The sequence below is a fragment of the Mustela nivalis genome (genome assembly GCF_964662115.1).
Source record: "Mustela nivalis genome assembly, chromosome: X".
NCBI classification, from domain to species: domain Eukaryota; kingdom Metazoa; phylum Chordata; class Mammalia; order Carnivora; family Mustelidae; genus Mustela; species Mustela nivalis.
In genome coordinates, this window is record NC_139040.1 from 28,799,225 (window position 1) to 28,816,043 (window position 16,819).

General features: G+C 41.5%; 1 protein-coding gene across 3 annotated transcripts in view; it reads left to right on the forward strand.

Moving 5' to 3' along the window:
- The window catches only part of LAMP2 (lysosomal associated membrane protein 2), a 39,682-nt gene that overhangs the window by 19,842 nt on the left and 3,021 nt on the right, over positions 1 to 16,819 (forward strand). The window contains exons 7-9 of one of the 3 annotated variants that reach the window (XM_082716268.1): positions 4,297 to 4,360; positions 4,887 to 5,051; positions 14,665 to 15,173. In XM_082716268.1, the coding sequence (XP_082572394.1) occupies positions 4,297 to 4,360; positions 4,887 to 5,051; positions 14,665 to 14,804 (369 nt within the window). In that variant the 3' untranslated portion in view covers positions 14,805 to 15,173. Of the gene's footprint in view, positions 1 to 4,296; positions 4,361 to 4,886; positions 5,052 to 7,835; positions 10,316 to 14,664; positions 15,174 to 16,819 lie in introns of those variants that run through there. The other 2 variants (XM_082716267.1, XM_082716266.1) reach the window with 2 other exon arrangements.

Sequence of the window (16,819 nt, forward strand, 5' to 3'; positions counted from 1 at the left end):
TAAAAGGTAAAAAGTAATTTCCCTCACATGTTTCTCTGTTATTGGTTAGAAAACTCATGTTTGTTTACTCGAATATTTTAGGTTTTTTGGAGGCAATACTATTTGTCATAGTATCAGGAATAATAATAGTTAACGTTTATTGAGTACTTGCCACCCACAAGGCTCTGTGTAAGTACTTACCATGCATAAATTCATTAAATCAACGTAGTATATAATGGTAGCATTCGGGTTTTTGTTGTTCATGCTTGCATGAAGGGCTGAACCCTAAAGAGAAGGTTCTAGGTTAAGCCTATGTGCTCTACTTCTTGCTAGCATAAATTCATCATTGAGGACTTTTATTTCTCCCTTCTCAGAAGCAGCTATTACCCTCATAATTTTTGAGTGTGTGTGTGTGTGTGTACACACGTGTTTTAGCAAATGGGAAAGGGGACAGCCATCAGGGAAAACGTTAAGCTGCCAGCAATTCTCAAACTGAGAGTTATTGTATAGGTAGATTAAAAAACAGTTCTGCTTTTAAATCAGGTTATATTATCTAGGATGGAGAAACACTCTCAACATCTGATACATAAAAAAATTAGGTGTGTGGAGTTTGTTTCAAGTCCGAACTTAGTGTCTTTAGTCTGAAGCCCTTTTCTCTGTGGAATATATGTGGAGTAATTGAGGACTGTATCAGGCAATTACAGTTTAGAAAGGTTTATAAGGATTTTCCCTTTACCAGCATTGAAAGCTTTCCTCTGTTACATACACATATGACCAGAGGATTAATATTAAAAATGTCTGATCAGGCTCGTCCTTTTTGATGAGGTAAGAGCAGGCCTTCCTGGACATGTTCCCTTTTAAAGTTACCTCATAGAGATTATACTATAAGAATGAAGAAAGTAGTGTTTTAGGTTCCTTCCCTTTGGAGTGATTGAGTTTGATTTTTCTAGCTGTGGTTGGGTCCTAAAAGGAACATGGTTTCTTCTGACTGTTGTGGGGAAATATTTAAAATTACAGTATCTAATTTTCCCAACAGACTATTTTATTTTATTTTTTAAAAAGTTTTTTTGTGATGCAACATGGAGGCTTAAGTGGGTAGAAGAATAAATGAAACAAGATGGGATTGGGAGGGAGACAAACCATAAGTGACTCTTAATCTCACAAAACAAACTGAGGGTTGCTGGGGGGAGGGGGTTTAGGAGAGGGGGGTTGGATTATGGACATTGGGGAGGGTATGTGATTTGGTGAGTGCTGTGAAGTGTGTAAACCTGGTGATTCACAGACCTGTACCCCTGGGGATAAAAATATATGTTTATAAAAAATAAAAAATTAAAAAAAAGTTTTATTTATTTTATTTTTAAAGATTATTTATTTATTTATTTGACAGACAGAGATCACAAGTAGGCAGAGAGGCAGGCGGAGAGAGAGAGGAGGATGCAGGCTCCCAGCTGAGCAGAGAGCCCGATGTGGGGCTCGATCCCAGGACCCTGCGATCATGACCTGAGCCAAAGACAGAGGCTTAACCCACTGAGCCACCCAGATGCCCCCAACAGATTATTTTGATTGCAGTTCAAAACAGTGACATTTTGGGGCACCTGGGAGGCTCAGTGGGTTAAGCGTCTGCCTTTTCTGCCTTTAGTCAGCCAGGTGATCTCAGGGTCCTGGGCTCGAGCCCCATATCAGGCTCCCCGCTCCTGCTCTCTCTTGCTGTCTCTGTCTATATCTCTCAAATAAATAAATATTTTTAAAAAACAAAATAAACCAAAAGGGTGGCTTTTTTTTTTTTAAGATTTTATTTATTTATCAGAGAGAGAAGGAGAGAGAGCGAGCACAGGCAGACAGAATGGCAGGCAGAGGCAGAGGGAGAAGCAGGCTCCCTGCTGAGCAAGGAGCCCGATGTGGGACTCGATCCCAGGACGCTGGGATCATGACCTGAGCCGAAGGCAGCTGCTTAACCAACTGAGCCACCCAGGTGTCAAAGGGTGGCATTTTAACCATGCCGTAGGCACTTCAAAAAATGAAGAAACACCTGTAATGTCACCAGACCTCACTGGGGCGCATCTTCAACCCTGTCATGATAGACGCTTCTAAGGAAAATTTCTTGAGTTTGAGTGTGTTGAGTGCTGGATCCCATGGTGGGATTCAAAGAAGAAGCCCTGTATTAATAAAGATCTCACAGTTCAGTGGTAAAGATAGGAATGTACAAATAATGACCATTTTTGTGGAAGATCTGGAATGCTATGCTGAGACTTTCGAACTGGATTCTGTGGGCAATTAGAGATCTGTGGAAGGTGCATTCCAGTTGGGATGAATGATAGACCAGAAGAAAAGACAAAGTCTGTGGGAGCGTAGAGGAGGCAGTGGTTAATTCTGGGCGGAGGAGAGTTAGGAAGGTTTAATGGAAGAGATGACATTTGAGCTGGACATTCAAGGATAGGTTTGTACACGTGGGGATAAGGGGAGGAAGCAGCAAAGTACAGATCATTTCTGGAAAAAGGAATGCAATCAAGACCACCTTGGCGAATGAGGCACGTGGCATAATCTGGGAAAGACCGGTATGGGAAAGTAGTTGGGACAAATTGCAAGGAGCCTTGAATGCCAAGCCGAGACGTAGCCTCAGGCGAGGAAAGGTGTAATGAGGTGGTCAAGTCCTCCTTTGTGCCTCCTCCTGACATTTCTCTGCATCTGTCCCTTCCATTTTTGTTCCCCACTGCCTCTGCTCTGAGTCCAGTCTGTCCTCTTCCTCTCCCCGCTCAGTGTTCTTCTGCATTCATTTAATCTTCCCTCATCCTCAGAAAGCTTCAGCGGTTCTGTTTTACCGACAAGATAACCTCTAAGCTCCATGGCAGGTTACTTCAAATCTCTCTCCTCAAGAGGCTCCCCGCCCCACCCCCCACCCTGCTCCCGCCACGCAGCGGATCTTGCATGTCTGACTCTCTGTGTCCTCCTCTCCCTTCACTTAGGAAGCCCATGCTTTCCTCGCTGTGTTCTGTGAGGTAGGAGAGCCCAGTAGCAGCCAGCGCTTCAGCTCTGTAGCCAGGCTTCCGGGGTTCAAATCCCACCTCGCTGACCACTGACGGTATAGTTTTGGGGGAAATCACTTAACATGTTACAATTATTCAGTGATACCTTGCATGTAAAATTTTTTTAAAAAGATTTTATTTGTTTATGGGGCGCCTGGATGGCTCAGTGGGTTAAGCCTCTGCCTTCGGCTCAGGCCATGGTCTCAGGGTCCTGGGATCAAGCCCTGCATCAGGCTCTCTGCTCAGTGGGGAGCCTGCTTCCCCCCCATCTGCCTGTCTGCCTGCCTACTGGTGATCTCTCTCTGTCAAATAAGTAAATAAAATCTTCAAAAAATGTTTTAAGATTTTATTTATTTATTTGACAGGCAGGGAGAGGGAGAAGCAGGCTCCCCAGTTAGTGGAGAGCCTGATGCGAGGCTCAGTTCCAGGACCCTGGGATCATGACCCGAGCTGAAGACAAAGGCTTAACTGACTAAGCTGCCCAGGTGCCTTATAAGTAAAGTTTTAGGAACATCGCTTGGCACTAAATTTTCAAATGATGGCGTACTTGTGATAGTGCTTATTTTCTGGATACCTTTTACTCATGCTCTTGCCTTCCAGAATACCCTTTCCTGCTCATTTCCTGACTCGGCAGAGTTCAAGTGGCATATCCCTAAGCTTACATTGCTTTGCTTCTCCCCTACATGGAAGTCCTCTGTCTCCTTTTAATTTTTATAATTGATTGCTGTCTTTTTTGCAATATGGTTGTTTCTTTATGTATTTATCTTATCTTCCCTGGCAGATTGCAAACACGGGTGGGGGCAGGATCCACACCTGGTTCATTTGGCTAGCTCCCTGGAGCACTTAGATATGTTGCCTTGTACATGCTAAGCACTGACATAATTAGAATGATGGGCTGATCAGATGCGTGCCTCACCGAGATAATAGTGGCAAGGAAAGCTCTCAGCTGGAGAGGCTGTAGGGCAGGGAGGGAGCCCAGTTAAGAGACTGTCAGGATCCAGGCTAGAGTGGGCTGGGGCTTAGCAACTGACAGGAGGAATAAAATGAGGGAACGAATTGTTGAGTATCGAAGAACCACATGACTACATCCTTGGCCCGAAAATTGGAGACAGAACACAGAGGAAAAAGGGATTCTGTTAATTTTGCTTAGCTGCAGTTCATTCTTTTGGTCCGGGTCTGATCCTTGGTTTTATCTTCTGGTTAATAGTATCAGGTTGCTTTTCATCTGTAGATATTAACTGTACCTGTAGACGGTTGTGATGTGTTGATTAACTGGATACTCTTTTTCTAACAGAAAAATGAAAACCGATTCTATCTGAAGGAAGTGAATGTCAGCGTGTACTTGGTTAATGGCTCTGGTAAGCAAAGCATTGGCCTTGGGGAAGAGAGTGAGTTACACTGAAGGCATAGAAACCAGAGTTGTTTTGTTACCAAATAGTGCCTTTTACTTCATGGAACAGAAGAATTTGTGTGAAAATGGTCCCTTGACCACAACTGAAAATCAGTAACTGAGAACTCTAGTGTTTTATCTTTTCAGTCCCCCTTGTTTTCAAATAGGGTGGGTAATAGTTAAGGATGACTGATTTTTAGACCACAGGAACAGCTATAGAAAGATAGGAAACCTAGTGATCCTAACAATCGCTTTCTTTTTTTTTTTTTTTTGGTAGACCCTGTACCCCAGGCTCCTATACTTCACTGAAAAATTCTGAGAACTGTCCCATTTCTTCTGTTGGTATAATAAGAAGTTACTAATGGGCGCCTGGCTGGCTCAGTGGGTAGAATGTACGACTCTTGATCTTGGATGAGAGCTCAAGCCCCATGTTAGGTGTAGAGCCTACTTTAAAAAAAAAAAAAAAGCTCCTAACATTTTTGTTTTCTTTCAAGTTTTCAGCATCGCAAATAACAATCTGAGCTACTGGGATGCCCCCCTGGGAAGTTCTTACATGTGCAACAAAGAGCAGACCGTTTCTGTGTCTGGAGCCTTTCAGATAAATACCTTTGATCTAAGGGTTCAGCCTTTCAATGTGATGGAAGGAAAATACTCTACAGGTAAGAGTTGAGCAAGTTTTATCAATAATTTATGTTCTTACGTTGACTAATAGGTGGCTTTTTCTTTTGACTCATGGAAATTTAAGCACTGAAATAGAGAAATATGAATTCATCTCTTGTGACTCTGTTGGAGCATTCACGTGGCCCTGAGCGAGTTCTGCGAACTCTATGATGGCCCATCATTTTGCTCAAAGTGGATTTTTTGTGTGTGGGGATCGGAAACCCATTTGCAACCAAGTTCTTAAGACTCAAAACCGATGGAAGCATTCAGTGAGCTTCACTTCATAGACACTCCCTTCTGAGTTTTAGTCTGTAGGAAGGATGGCAGCTTTGAGCAGCTGGGATCTGTTTTCTGGGGGCCCTCTTCTCATTGGAAATATTGTCATACACAAATAAAAGCAGACTGGTCTTACTTTGTTAAGACAGAAGGTGATGGTTAGGCAAAGCCTCAAATACCATGGACAGTGTTTTGGCCATCCCACGTGACTTGGAGCATTTTAAAAGCATAATGCCAGTGTGCATGAGGCGTTTTGGAAGATCTCAGGGCTCATGGTGGTATCTATTAGATTTTTACTGAAACCTTCTGTGGAGGGCTCATGGCAGTGTGTTTATATGAATATGAAAGATGCATTTGCCATTACCAGATTAAAATTTGCACGTAGGCAAAAAAAACAAGTCTGTAAAATTCCTTAATTAACTTGTCCTTTTAAACTGCTTACTTAAGATTGGGGCTTTGTGGATCACAGCTCTGCTGAGCAGAGCTTTTCAAACCATCCACCTCCTTTTTGACAATTAATTCTATGGTTTAGAAGGCAGTGCGGCAGTTACGTGCTGCCGTGAACCATGTGGCCACCTTTGCGGTGGCTCTGGGTCCCCAGCCTGACCTGGTTAGGCCCAGGTAAGTTGGGATCTTCATCCTACCATTCTCGTGACGAGAGAGGTTAATCACACTTAGAAATTTTTCTCAAGAATTCAATTTCCCTCGTGTCGGTGTTGCTTATGTACTACAATTATTTTAATCCTTTTCATAGTTTTATTTTTGAGTCTTTATCTAGCTCCCCTCAATTATTACCCTAATTTTAGGTTCAGATTTGTGTTTAGAATTGAAAATCATGTGCAGCGTGATACCAGCTCGAGTCTGTTTATCTAGTCAGCCGTAATAGCAATGAGCTGTGTTCTTTTCTTGAATTTGAAACTTTGGTTTTTATGTATGTCAAATTAAAAATGGTACCCAAAGGAATACGTAGCATTCGATAGCGGTAATGAACGTGTAATGTGTTCGTGGAGCTAGGTTCCCGACCCTGGGTACCTGTAGGTAAGAAACACCACTGATGCTTGCCTGTGCAGGAGGAGGAAGTAGACTTGTAGTCAGGTCAAAGAGCGTTGAATGGATTTTACTGGATCAGACGACTCTCTGGAAATAGAAAAGCTAGCCCCTGTGGGTTGCCAGCTCCGGCCACGTTAATAAATGTAGTAAACACAACGCAGATCAGTAAGAGGTCCCCGTTTCTTGACTTCTGTAGCCACTAAGATCATATACTCTAGGTCAGGGATGCGCAGAGTTCATTTGTAAGGCATGGACAGGAAGCGTTTCAGGTCTGCAAACCATATGAGCTCTGTCACCACTATTCATCAGCTCTCCTGTTGTAGCATGAAAACAGCCATAAAAGGCAATAAATAAACGAGTGTGGCTGGGTTCCAACAGAACTTTATTTATGGCTGCTGAGATTTGAATTTCATATAATGCTCATGTATCAAAGAATTTCTTCTTTTGTTTTTTTTTTTGGGGGGGTTGGCTATTTAAATAAAAACGGAGAAAAGCCATTTTTAGCTCTTGGGCCAGATAGGGCCTCCAGTCTATAGTGTGCTCTCTGCTCTGAAAGATTCCAGAGTCAGCGTGGTTCTAATCCCCTGATGAAACCTTTCTGATCTGTTCTCAGTTTTCCCAAAACACATTCACTCTAGCACTTAGAGGCTAATCTAACTATATAGAGATGGGTTAGAATTAGCTTTCCTCGTTTCTTTTCCCTTTTTAAAAAAAGTTTTTATTTATTTATTGGGGTGGCTGGGTGGCTCAGTCAGTTAAATGTCTACTTTGAGCTCAGGTCATGATCTCGGGAGAGAGCCCCAGACTGGGCTCCCTGTGCAGCTGGGAGCCCGCTTCTCCCTCTCGTCTGCAACTTGTCCCCCTGTTGCTATCTTGGTCTCTCTTAAATAAATAAATACAATCTTTTCTTTAAAAAGATTTAAAAAAATTTTTTTTTAATTGTATTTATCTGTTTGAGAGAGAGAGCACTTGTGTAAGCTGGGCGAGGGGTGGAGGGAGAGGAAGAGAATCTCAAGCAGACTCTGCTGATCTCGAAGCCTGATGCAGGGCTGGATCTCAGGACCCTGAGATCATGACCTGAGCCAAAACCAAGAGTCAGATGCTTTAACGGACTAAGCCACCCGGATGCCCCTCTTCACTCCTTTATTCTGGAAGGGACTTAGAATATGAAATACATACACATACGTATGTATTTACTCCTAGATATAAATGAGTATGTGTGTATTCATATATATGAATATACATACACAAAAGAAAAGACAAATAAGTTTAGGATTTTAATTCTAGAGCAATCCATACTTTTTTGTAGCTTTATCTTTGAAATATACCTGTCTGTCTTAATTCCTTAAAGTTGATTTTGTAAGAGCATTTCTGACTTTTGAATCAACATCTTTTACTTTTGGACATTCATTTTTTATTATACTCATTATTTGTTACACACTTTTTCTCACCTACAGCCCAGGAGTGTTCGCTGGACGATGACACCATTCTAATACCAATTATAGTTGGTGCTGGTCTTTCAGGCTTGATTATTGTTATAGTGATTGCTTACCTAATTGGCAGAAGAAAAAGCTATGCCGGATATCAGACTCTGTAATACTAATCCGTATGTGATCTCTGTTAAGATATAATAAAGCAAGTACAAGTTCCAACATGGCAGTACTGTTGAATTTCAGGTATATTTAGTTGCAGTTCTCATTTTAGAATGGGTGGTGTGAGGGACTTCAAACTTAATAAATAAAAACACCATGAAAATACCAGCTACAAATTAGTCACCTGATTTTGGTTTCCTCAACCATGGAATTTAAAACTGTTAATTTCTGTGGCAAAAAGCATGTGTAAAGTCACCTGGATGATTGACTCCATTCTGTTATCTTGAGTTAGGATTCGTGTTTTCACTTTATGTATTCTGACTAAAAGCAAACAGTTTAGGAAAAGCAGTTTTCAAAAAGAGATTCTTTTTTCCCCTGCATGTAGTCCAAATTGAGACTGTGCATCCTACAGTGGATTTGTACTTGCTCCTTTTGTATTTTTTTGTGATTCTGTTTGCAGGTTAACTTAGCGACTTTGGCATTGCTGCATATTTGACCTATGAGAGTTATGCCAGTAGATTCGCATAGAGTCTGGTATTATGTTCTTAGCAATGAATGCTTTTCTAATGCCTTTTGAATATACTTGTATTTGATGTGGCTGTAATGACAAAAGGTACAAAAGCTGTATACATTTTGGAATAGGTGTTAATCTTGTTTAATCCTTTAAAAAAAATCTGGAATTTTCCGTCTTTTAAATGGCAAGACACAAGACTCCAACTGGGCATTTCAGTCTATTTTCTAGGTGCTTTAGAGATAATTGCTAGGCCATGCCAATTTGGGGCATTAGTCCTTCGTACCTGTAAATTGGGCTTTAGGTACCCTGCTAAAATGAATGTAGTTTCTCTTCAGCTTTGCAGTATCTTTGCTAGTGGTAGGATGTTGTATTCTTTTTTTTTCTTTTTCTTTCCTTTTCTTTCTTTTCCTTTTCTCTCCTTTCCTTTTCTCTTTCTTAAAGAAGAAATGCCAGGAAGTCCTAGAACTCGGCTAAAGAAGCGCACTTAGCAAGTAACCCAAAAGTCTTGGTCTTCTCTTATCCCATTAAAAAGTTGTTCTTTGTTTCCAGCTTGCATTGACACTTACAGCATTTACTAAATTGGCTTTCACCGTTAAATGGTTCTGTGCTAATCAAAACTTAGCATTATCATTGTTCATTATGGTAGAATCATTATTCATTCATGTACTTTGTGATCGGTTTTGTGCCCTGGGAGATGCACCAGTTGTCCATTTACTGTGCACTACCTAATGTTTATATGGGAAAGCAAAACATTTCAGCTTGATAGTTAACACATAGGATTTCGCACTGCTTCCAGGAGATCTTCTTTTTTTTGGGGTGTTGGAATGGCTGAGTAAATATTAAAGAGTTGTTAATATGCACCCCTATATGGAAGGTGCTTGTGTTTTGGAGGTGGGAGATGATGTGCCCCCATATTCACTAGAAAATGGGACATCTGGGTTCTAAACAATTACTGATGTAGAATAAATTTGGTAGCTTAGCTCTACACACCACACACACACAGGCAATTGCGTGCTAGCATGTGTATGTCCGTAAGTATCTTTCAAGTTATATTGGAGTGGTAAAAATTTTCTTCCACTTAAATTTGCTCTCTGCTTAGAGTAGCCTGAAACTCTTACTGGCTCAGAATCTGATTCCTGACCAGCCCCTTGATACAGCTACATTGAGCTGCATTGCCAGCTTAAGGCACCTTTTGAGGACTAAATAGAAATCTGATTTTTAAAACTTATTTTTTACTTAAATAATGCTCTAGTGTATGATTGTTAACCTTATATGAATGGGTAATGCTTAGAAGAATATAGACGTTAGATACTTCTCATGAGTCGAAACAGAGCAGCCTTTTTTTTTTTGAAAATAAAAATTGGAAGCACAAGCAGATGGGACTAGCTTAATGCTGTTCATGTTTCTAAAAGGTTTTACATTTAGATTATATACCTAATTCATATTAAAATACCTCTAATTAGCACTGTTTATAGAAACTCTGACTTCATTGACTATTTTTGTATTTTACATGGGCCAGTTTATATACTCTTATTTACACTGTTATTTCCTGTAGCCACATGTTCTTTGTACCTTTTGTAGTTTTGTTCATTTTACTGGGTTTATACCTTGACGGTCTAACATTGCTATCTGGTTCTGGGTGTTTCTCATGTCTCAGCATTTGTATAAAGAAACTGGTCCATGTAAATACTTTCCATGTTTGTTTTTTTTTTTCTTCAAATGTTTAAACCACTAGTCGATGTATGGTGTTTCTCTTTAGATATTTGCCTGTCCATTTGCTTAACATATTGCTTCTGAAACAAACAATAAAGATTCTTTTATTTCTTAAGGATATTTGCTCACATTTTTTCCTGTTGGTTAAAGTAAAAATTTTGTATGCTACATAATGACAATTTCTTCCAAAAGGGAGAATTTTAGAAAAGCTTAGAAGTGGAACTAAATTATTTCCAGAATATTCTGTGTGTTAACCATCTAGAAAAATGTTCCTATGCATAGATAGGTCTATACGGATGCTGGTCTGGCTAGAATAAGAATCACCTGGGAAGCTTGTTAGAAAAAGGCACATGCCGGGCTCCATTCCTAGAGAATTTCATTTAGCAGGTCTGGGCATGTGTGTGTGTACAAGCATGTGCCTGCGTGTGTGAGCACGGGTGTGCACGTGTTTGGGGGGGGTTGCGTAAGGTCCCGGGTGGGATCTCTGGTGTGTAGATCAGAAAACCAGTGATCTAGAATATGTATTTCATAGGAAAAGCTTGAGAGTATCTCTTCATTCACTTTCCTCAGCCCCTCTCAGTTGAGGCTGCTCCTAATAGGTGCGCGTTGCTGCCACACCGACCGACCCGGCTGTTGATCTAAACCAAAATAGGATTGTGTGCAGTCACTGTCCGATCACCCTAAAACAACTTGAACCTTCCAAGTTTGCCATAGCTTCCCACACACAAAAACTTGGCAGCCTGGCTAGTAACTTTCCTTTGGCCTCCCCACTTAAGCTCCCTGACTGCCAGTTAATCCTCATAACTCCCAGCTCTACAACTGGCCGCCATGGGACTTTGGCCAAGCAGCTTAACTTCTGGGGTCTCCGTTTCTTCATCTGGGGGCCCACTGAGGTCTTTATAATCCTGTTCCTCTTAATTTCTGTGAGTGATAGTTTCCATTACAATGAAAATTTGAGGATTTTTAGAAGGAATCTGATAAGCTACTAGTTAAAATCAAGAACATACTTTATATACAGCGTAAATGTGCCATCTGAAGTTTCTTGCATGTTTCAGGAAGAATTCTTGTAAGACTCAGATATTTTTAAGATGATAGCATTTCATCCTCATTTCTTTAAGTAGATAAAGTTAACACTGTCTTGGGCTCATCTCTCTCCCACCCATATCCTTTACTCTGGTAACTAACTTTCTGCATCAATAATTACCATATCTTGTTTTTAAAACTAGTAAAAGACATGTTTGGGTCATACTGAGTAGCTTCAATTATCTTCAGATTCATGTCCTATACTTCAGTTTGACTGTAGATCTAAAAGGTATATAATAAGATGTCACATAACAATATGACTCTTTTTTTTTTAAAGATTTTATTTATTTATTTGATAGAGCCGAAGGCAGAGGCTTAACCCACTGAGCCACCCAGGCACCCCAAGAATATGATTCTTAATGCTGATTCTTCCAAATAGAAATTTTGACACAATTGGCAAAAAGATGAATTCGTTTTATATTTTATTACAAATGTGTGTCTCAGCTTTCCAACTCACACTGAAAATTATATCTGAGAAATTTCTGAGCTAACAAAAATGAGGATTAACAGTATTTTTAATCTTCATGAAACTTTACATTGACATTTAAATGGCCACGAAACTTTTATCCTTAAAAATCCTCACTGCTTCTGTAATTAATCATTAAGTTCTTCCACAAATATACTGTCCCCCCCCCATACTTTCAGTTTGGTTTCCAGTGTACATTATGCAAATCAGGTGGAAATGACTTAAAGAATGAGATTTTCTTTACCTCAGGATGTGATCCTATTAAAATTACTGTTTTCCAAAATGTCTTTCCATTACCTAAAGAATTTTTAAAGGTTGAATTCATAAAATCAATAGTTATTATAAATTAATACTTCACATACTAATTGAGAGCATTTTAAGTAAGTGACAGCATCTAGAAAGATCTTTGTATTAGTGGAATTGCCTTTTTGATCTACTCTGGGAATATTTGTCTTACATGAAAGCCTTATTGGCAGTATTTATGAAAGTTGTTTCAGTACTAGGTCAAATACCCAATTTGGGAAAAGGAGGACTGTGAATCCGTTGCCAGAATAAGAAATTAATCTACTAATGAATTTTTTAAAAACCAAGTTACATTAAATCCAAGGCATAATACTTTATGGTTCGTGTCACCTAACGGTTTATGTGGTGGGTGGTAATTTGGGAAATTGAAGGGGAGGAGTCCGCTAACTGGGTGCTCTTAACACCAAGACATCCGGCAGTCTCCGCTATCCGGATTTCTAACAGAACCAAGAAGCAAGTAAAAAAGCTCACTGAGCTGGCAGCCAAAGCTGATATCATAAAGTCCATAAACTCCAGGATTGCATCTTGTTCCCAGTTATTACGCAGAGGCTAGCAAAAGCCTGGCACATTTCTTAAACGCGGGCACGATCAGAATTGCCTGGCAGCCTATTCATTCTTTCTTTGACACAGTTCTAATAAGCATAATTATCTGATTTATCCACCCCTGGTAGATTGTGAGCTAGGAGGAGAACTAGGGCAATAAGAGGCAAGGACGTGGGAATCAGAAGTGGGGGTTCAACATCCCAGCTGCCTTCTGTCTGCAGGCGCCACCCCTTCCTCCTCTCCACTCTCCCTGGCTTTGCTTCTGGGACCCCATTTCACCTACCTCCTGGGAGACCTCTGACTGTTGGCTTTGGTCCGTTGTTTGTGGCTCTTGCCCTCATTCTACAAACGCATCTGAGTCGCTTCCACCCTGAAGATAACACTTTCTAGACCCTTTTGTTCACCTTCTGACTCCCTCCTTTGTGCGCTCTCTTCGCCAAACTTCTCGGGATGACCACTGGATGTTCCCAACCCAAGTTCTTGGTCTTTTAAACGATCGCTTCCCATTTGCTCCTAAACCAGCAGCGATCTGCCTCACAGCCAATACCCTCCATGTCCACAGACCCCATGGCCTCTACCCCCGTACTAATCGAAACTCCCTTCCTTGGCTTCTGTGGCACCATTGTCTACTTGCCTTTTTCTTTTTCTTGCTCCTTTATTCCTCAGATAGGAGTGTCCCCGAGGCTTGTGTCTCTGAGCCTTTTTAGATTCTGTTTGCTCTTGCTGAGAAACAAACGTGTCCCTGGTTTTTACGACCACTCAGGTGAATCATTTTTTCACTGCCACCTGGTTGGGACACAGGCATCTGAAGCCCAGAAGGTCCAAAACTGAACGTCTCCCTCTTGCCGTTACCCCTCCTGACCTTTCCCACATGCAAATAACTACCAAAAAAACTGAACACATACATTCTCCCTCCAGTACTCCCTATTGGGATGAATGGCACCAGTATCTACGCAGTCACTCAAGTGGGGAATTGGAAGCCACTGGATCACCTCGCACCACTCCTCCAACACCCATCTGGTCTGTTCTGCCTTCTCATTGGATCTAGTCTGTCCCTTTCTGCATCTGCGCTTCGTTCTCACAGGTCACTCAGGTCAGGACCGTATTCTTGGTCCTCTGGCCTCTATCAGTAGAGGCCCCGCCTCGCTTCCAGTCTCCTGTTGGAATGACTTCCGCCCTGCCTGAAATCCCACGGTACTCTTTCCTCCCATCAGTGTAAGGCGGACATACGTAGAGCCTACAGTGCCTTTGTGAGCTGGTCCTAGTACCCTCTTCCTGCCTCTTCCAGCCACGAGTACCCTTCGGCCCGTGCCAGCTCTGCCTGCATTTCCCCTCTAGCTCGTTTTGTCTGTGCTGTTTCCTGTCCCTGGAACGCGCTTCCTCCATTACCTGGGTGGTGAATTCCTACTCGTCCTCAACAGCTCAGCTCCAGTGTCCCCTCTCAAAGTATGTCTTGTGTAACAAGGCTGAGTCGAGTATCTCTCCGAAACGCTTCCGTGATGCTTTGTGCTTTGCCTGCCCCTGTGACAGCACCTTTCCAAGACTATAACCACTGCTTCTCTTGTCTGACTCATGCTGGACGCAAGCCGTCACGCCAGCTGACCCACGGGTGCGGGGCGTGGAGTTCACATGTCCGCTTGGCATTGTTCCGTTTCGTTCGGTTCATTTCATGAATACCCCAGGGTCAGCGGTGTTCCGGGCGCTGTGCTGCTGCTACGTGATCCGCAGTTTGCCCCCTGAAAGCCCACAGCTGATCATCAAGGAAAGATTCATTATATTTACCCATTATCTTTTGTTTAGGGAATCTGGGAAGCCGGTGATCAATTGAAAATCCGTCATTCATCCCAAATGACTGTGTTTTGTGGGGGGGTGGGGGTGGGGAGCGGGGTACCTAAAAATGTATAATTTGGTTCCTTGGAGGATCACTTTCGTGGAACCTTTCATTCGCTGGTGAGGAAGGCCGAAGCCTGATGGCCGCGGTGTCAAAGGCAAGGCTGTGTGTTAACAGAACATTTGCGACTTTGAAATTGTGTCATTGTTCCTGTTCTCAATTGTCCTTTCTCCACGTCTAGCTCAAGACTGCAGTGCAGATGACGACAGCTTCCTTGTGCCCATTGCGGTGGGAGCAGCGTTGGCAGGAGTACTTATTCTAGTGTTGCTGGCTTACTTTATTGGTCTGAAGCGCCATCACGCTGGATATGAGCAGTTTTAGAACCTGCAGTCTGATCGATGACATAAAAATACACGCGCATGAGATTTTCTTGCCTCTCCATCTTGAAACACGTTGCTCTTTAAGATTGATCATGTTGAAACGGTAATTCTGAAATCAGTCCCAGCATTTTGAGAGAAGTCTCTCTGAATAAAAACTGTTCTCTTTTCCCAGCTGAAAATTAAATACTGTATTCACTGGTCCCGAAGACAAACTGGTTTAAAACACATCGGTGTGCAGTGTGTTAAGGTCTATCCCAAGAGGCCTCAGCCAGATTTTGGTCCTAAGATGCCTTAAACTTATAAACATGGCCGTTATAAGAATAAAATATGCAGTTGTCTCTCAATGGAATTAATAAATTCTGTTTCACCACTGGTGTTCTGTTTTAATGTATGAGAACTATCCTGACTGAAGCTCACCACAGTACTTTTGTGTATAGTTCATTAAATAAATGTCGATGTGACATAAGTGCCCATCAGATATGCTCAAACTTGGTTTTCAGTTGAATGTCCTCAGGACCATCAACATTTTTTAGGTTATATGACTTTTGCTGTTTTCTTTGAGTTCGATTTAAGGATGGAGTCAGTATCTCAGGCTTGTGATTTTTTTCCCTAGGTAAAAAACAGCCCCAAGGGGCCACAGCAGAACTTCAGCTGGCTTCAGAACTAGAGTTTTAGAAAAATTGTTTCTTTTTCAGCAGTAGAGACTGAGAAGATGCAAACACATGTAACCACTTGCCTTTTTTCCCCCTTGTGTTTTTCTCCTCTTTGGATGCCTGATTAGCATTGAAAGATAGAAATATTCTATGAACTAATTAGGACAGATTGTGTTGTGTTTCTCTACCTCATCTTGTTGATCTCTAGAGCATTAAAATCTATTTAGTGTTGTCATCAGACTGCTACTTATGAAATGTAAGCTAACAGCAATCTCGGAAGGGAGGCAGTGAAGCATAGCAACTAGGCTCTTGCTGCTTCATGAAGGCCCCCGTGGGGCAGAGCATAGATGGGGAGTGGGGGAGAGAAAAGCTGTTGGCATGAAAATGAGCTAGATAATCAGCCTCTATTGAAGCACCCTCCTTGCCATGAGGGCTGCTCAGATACTGAATGTATAGACAAATAAGAAGGAAGCTTAATCAATGGATTGGAGCAGACATTCACATTGAAGTGATTATTTTATTAATTCCTTCTGTGTATATATTGGCTTGTTCAGAATTTCTGTAACCCACTGATTACAGTATCTTGGTACCCAGCTATCTGTCTTTCCTGAAGGCTTTCCGTGAAATACGGTGAATCCTTCCAATAAAGGCTATGGTCGTTCCTGAAATTCATGTACTTGGAACCTTAGCAACTCTTTTTTGTTTGTTTTGTGTTGTGTTTTTAATGAATGACAAAAGTGCAAGAGGAGCAAAAGATAAAATTAGAGGAAAAGGGGCAAGTTATCACTCAGTCATAAATCACACCAAGTACCACATCTTGTGCATCGCATTAGGCTTATACTGGAAAGGGCGTTAAAGATTATGACTCTAACCCTGTAATTTCACAGGAAAGGGAGTGACTTCATGGAGGTTACATATCTGGTGGGCAGCAACACCATATTAGCATTTTGATAACAATTATCCCAAGGAAATCTAGTCACTCACTAGTAAAACTAGTTTAAACGTGAAATTAGGAGATCAGAAGGGGGCTTTGAGCTTCTGTACTAACTACTTTCAGTAACTAACACGATGTCAATTAAGTAATTTTTGAAAGCACTGAATATTGGCTTTTGATCTGTTTGCTACTTCGAAACCTAACCCTTGGATGGGATCACAGACATGGCAGGAAAGGAAAAGGGAAAGATCACCTGTTGACCACCTGATGTGTGACAGGTGCTTTAGAAATAGAACTGTCTTTAGTCCTCAAATACCTTAAGTACAGGCATGATTATCCCCCTTTTACAGATGAGGAACATGAGCCCAGTTTCAGTAACTTGACCAAAGTCCTTTAGCTAGTTATAGAAGTAGTCGAGATGCAAAGTCG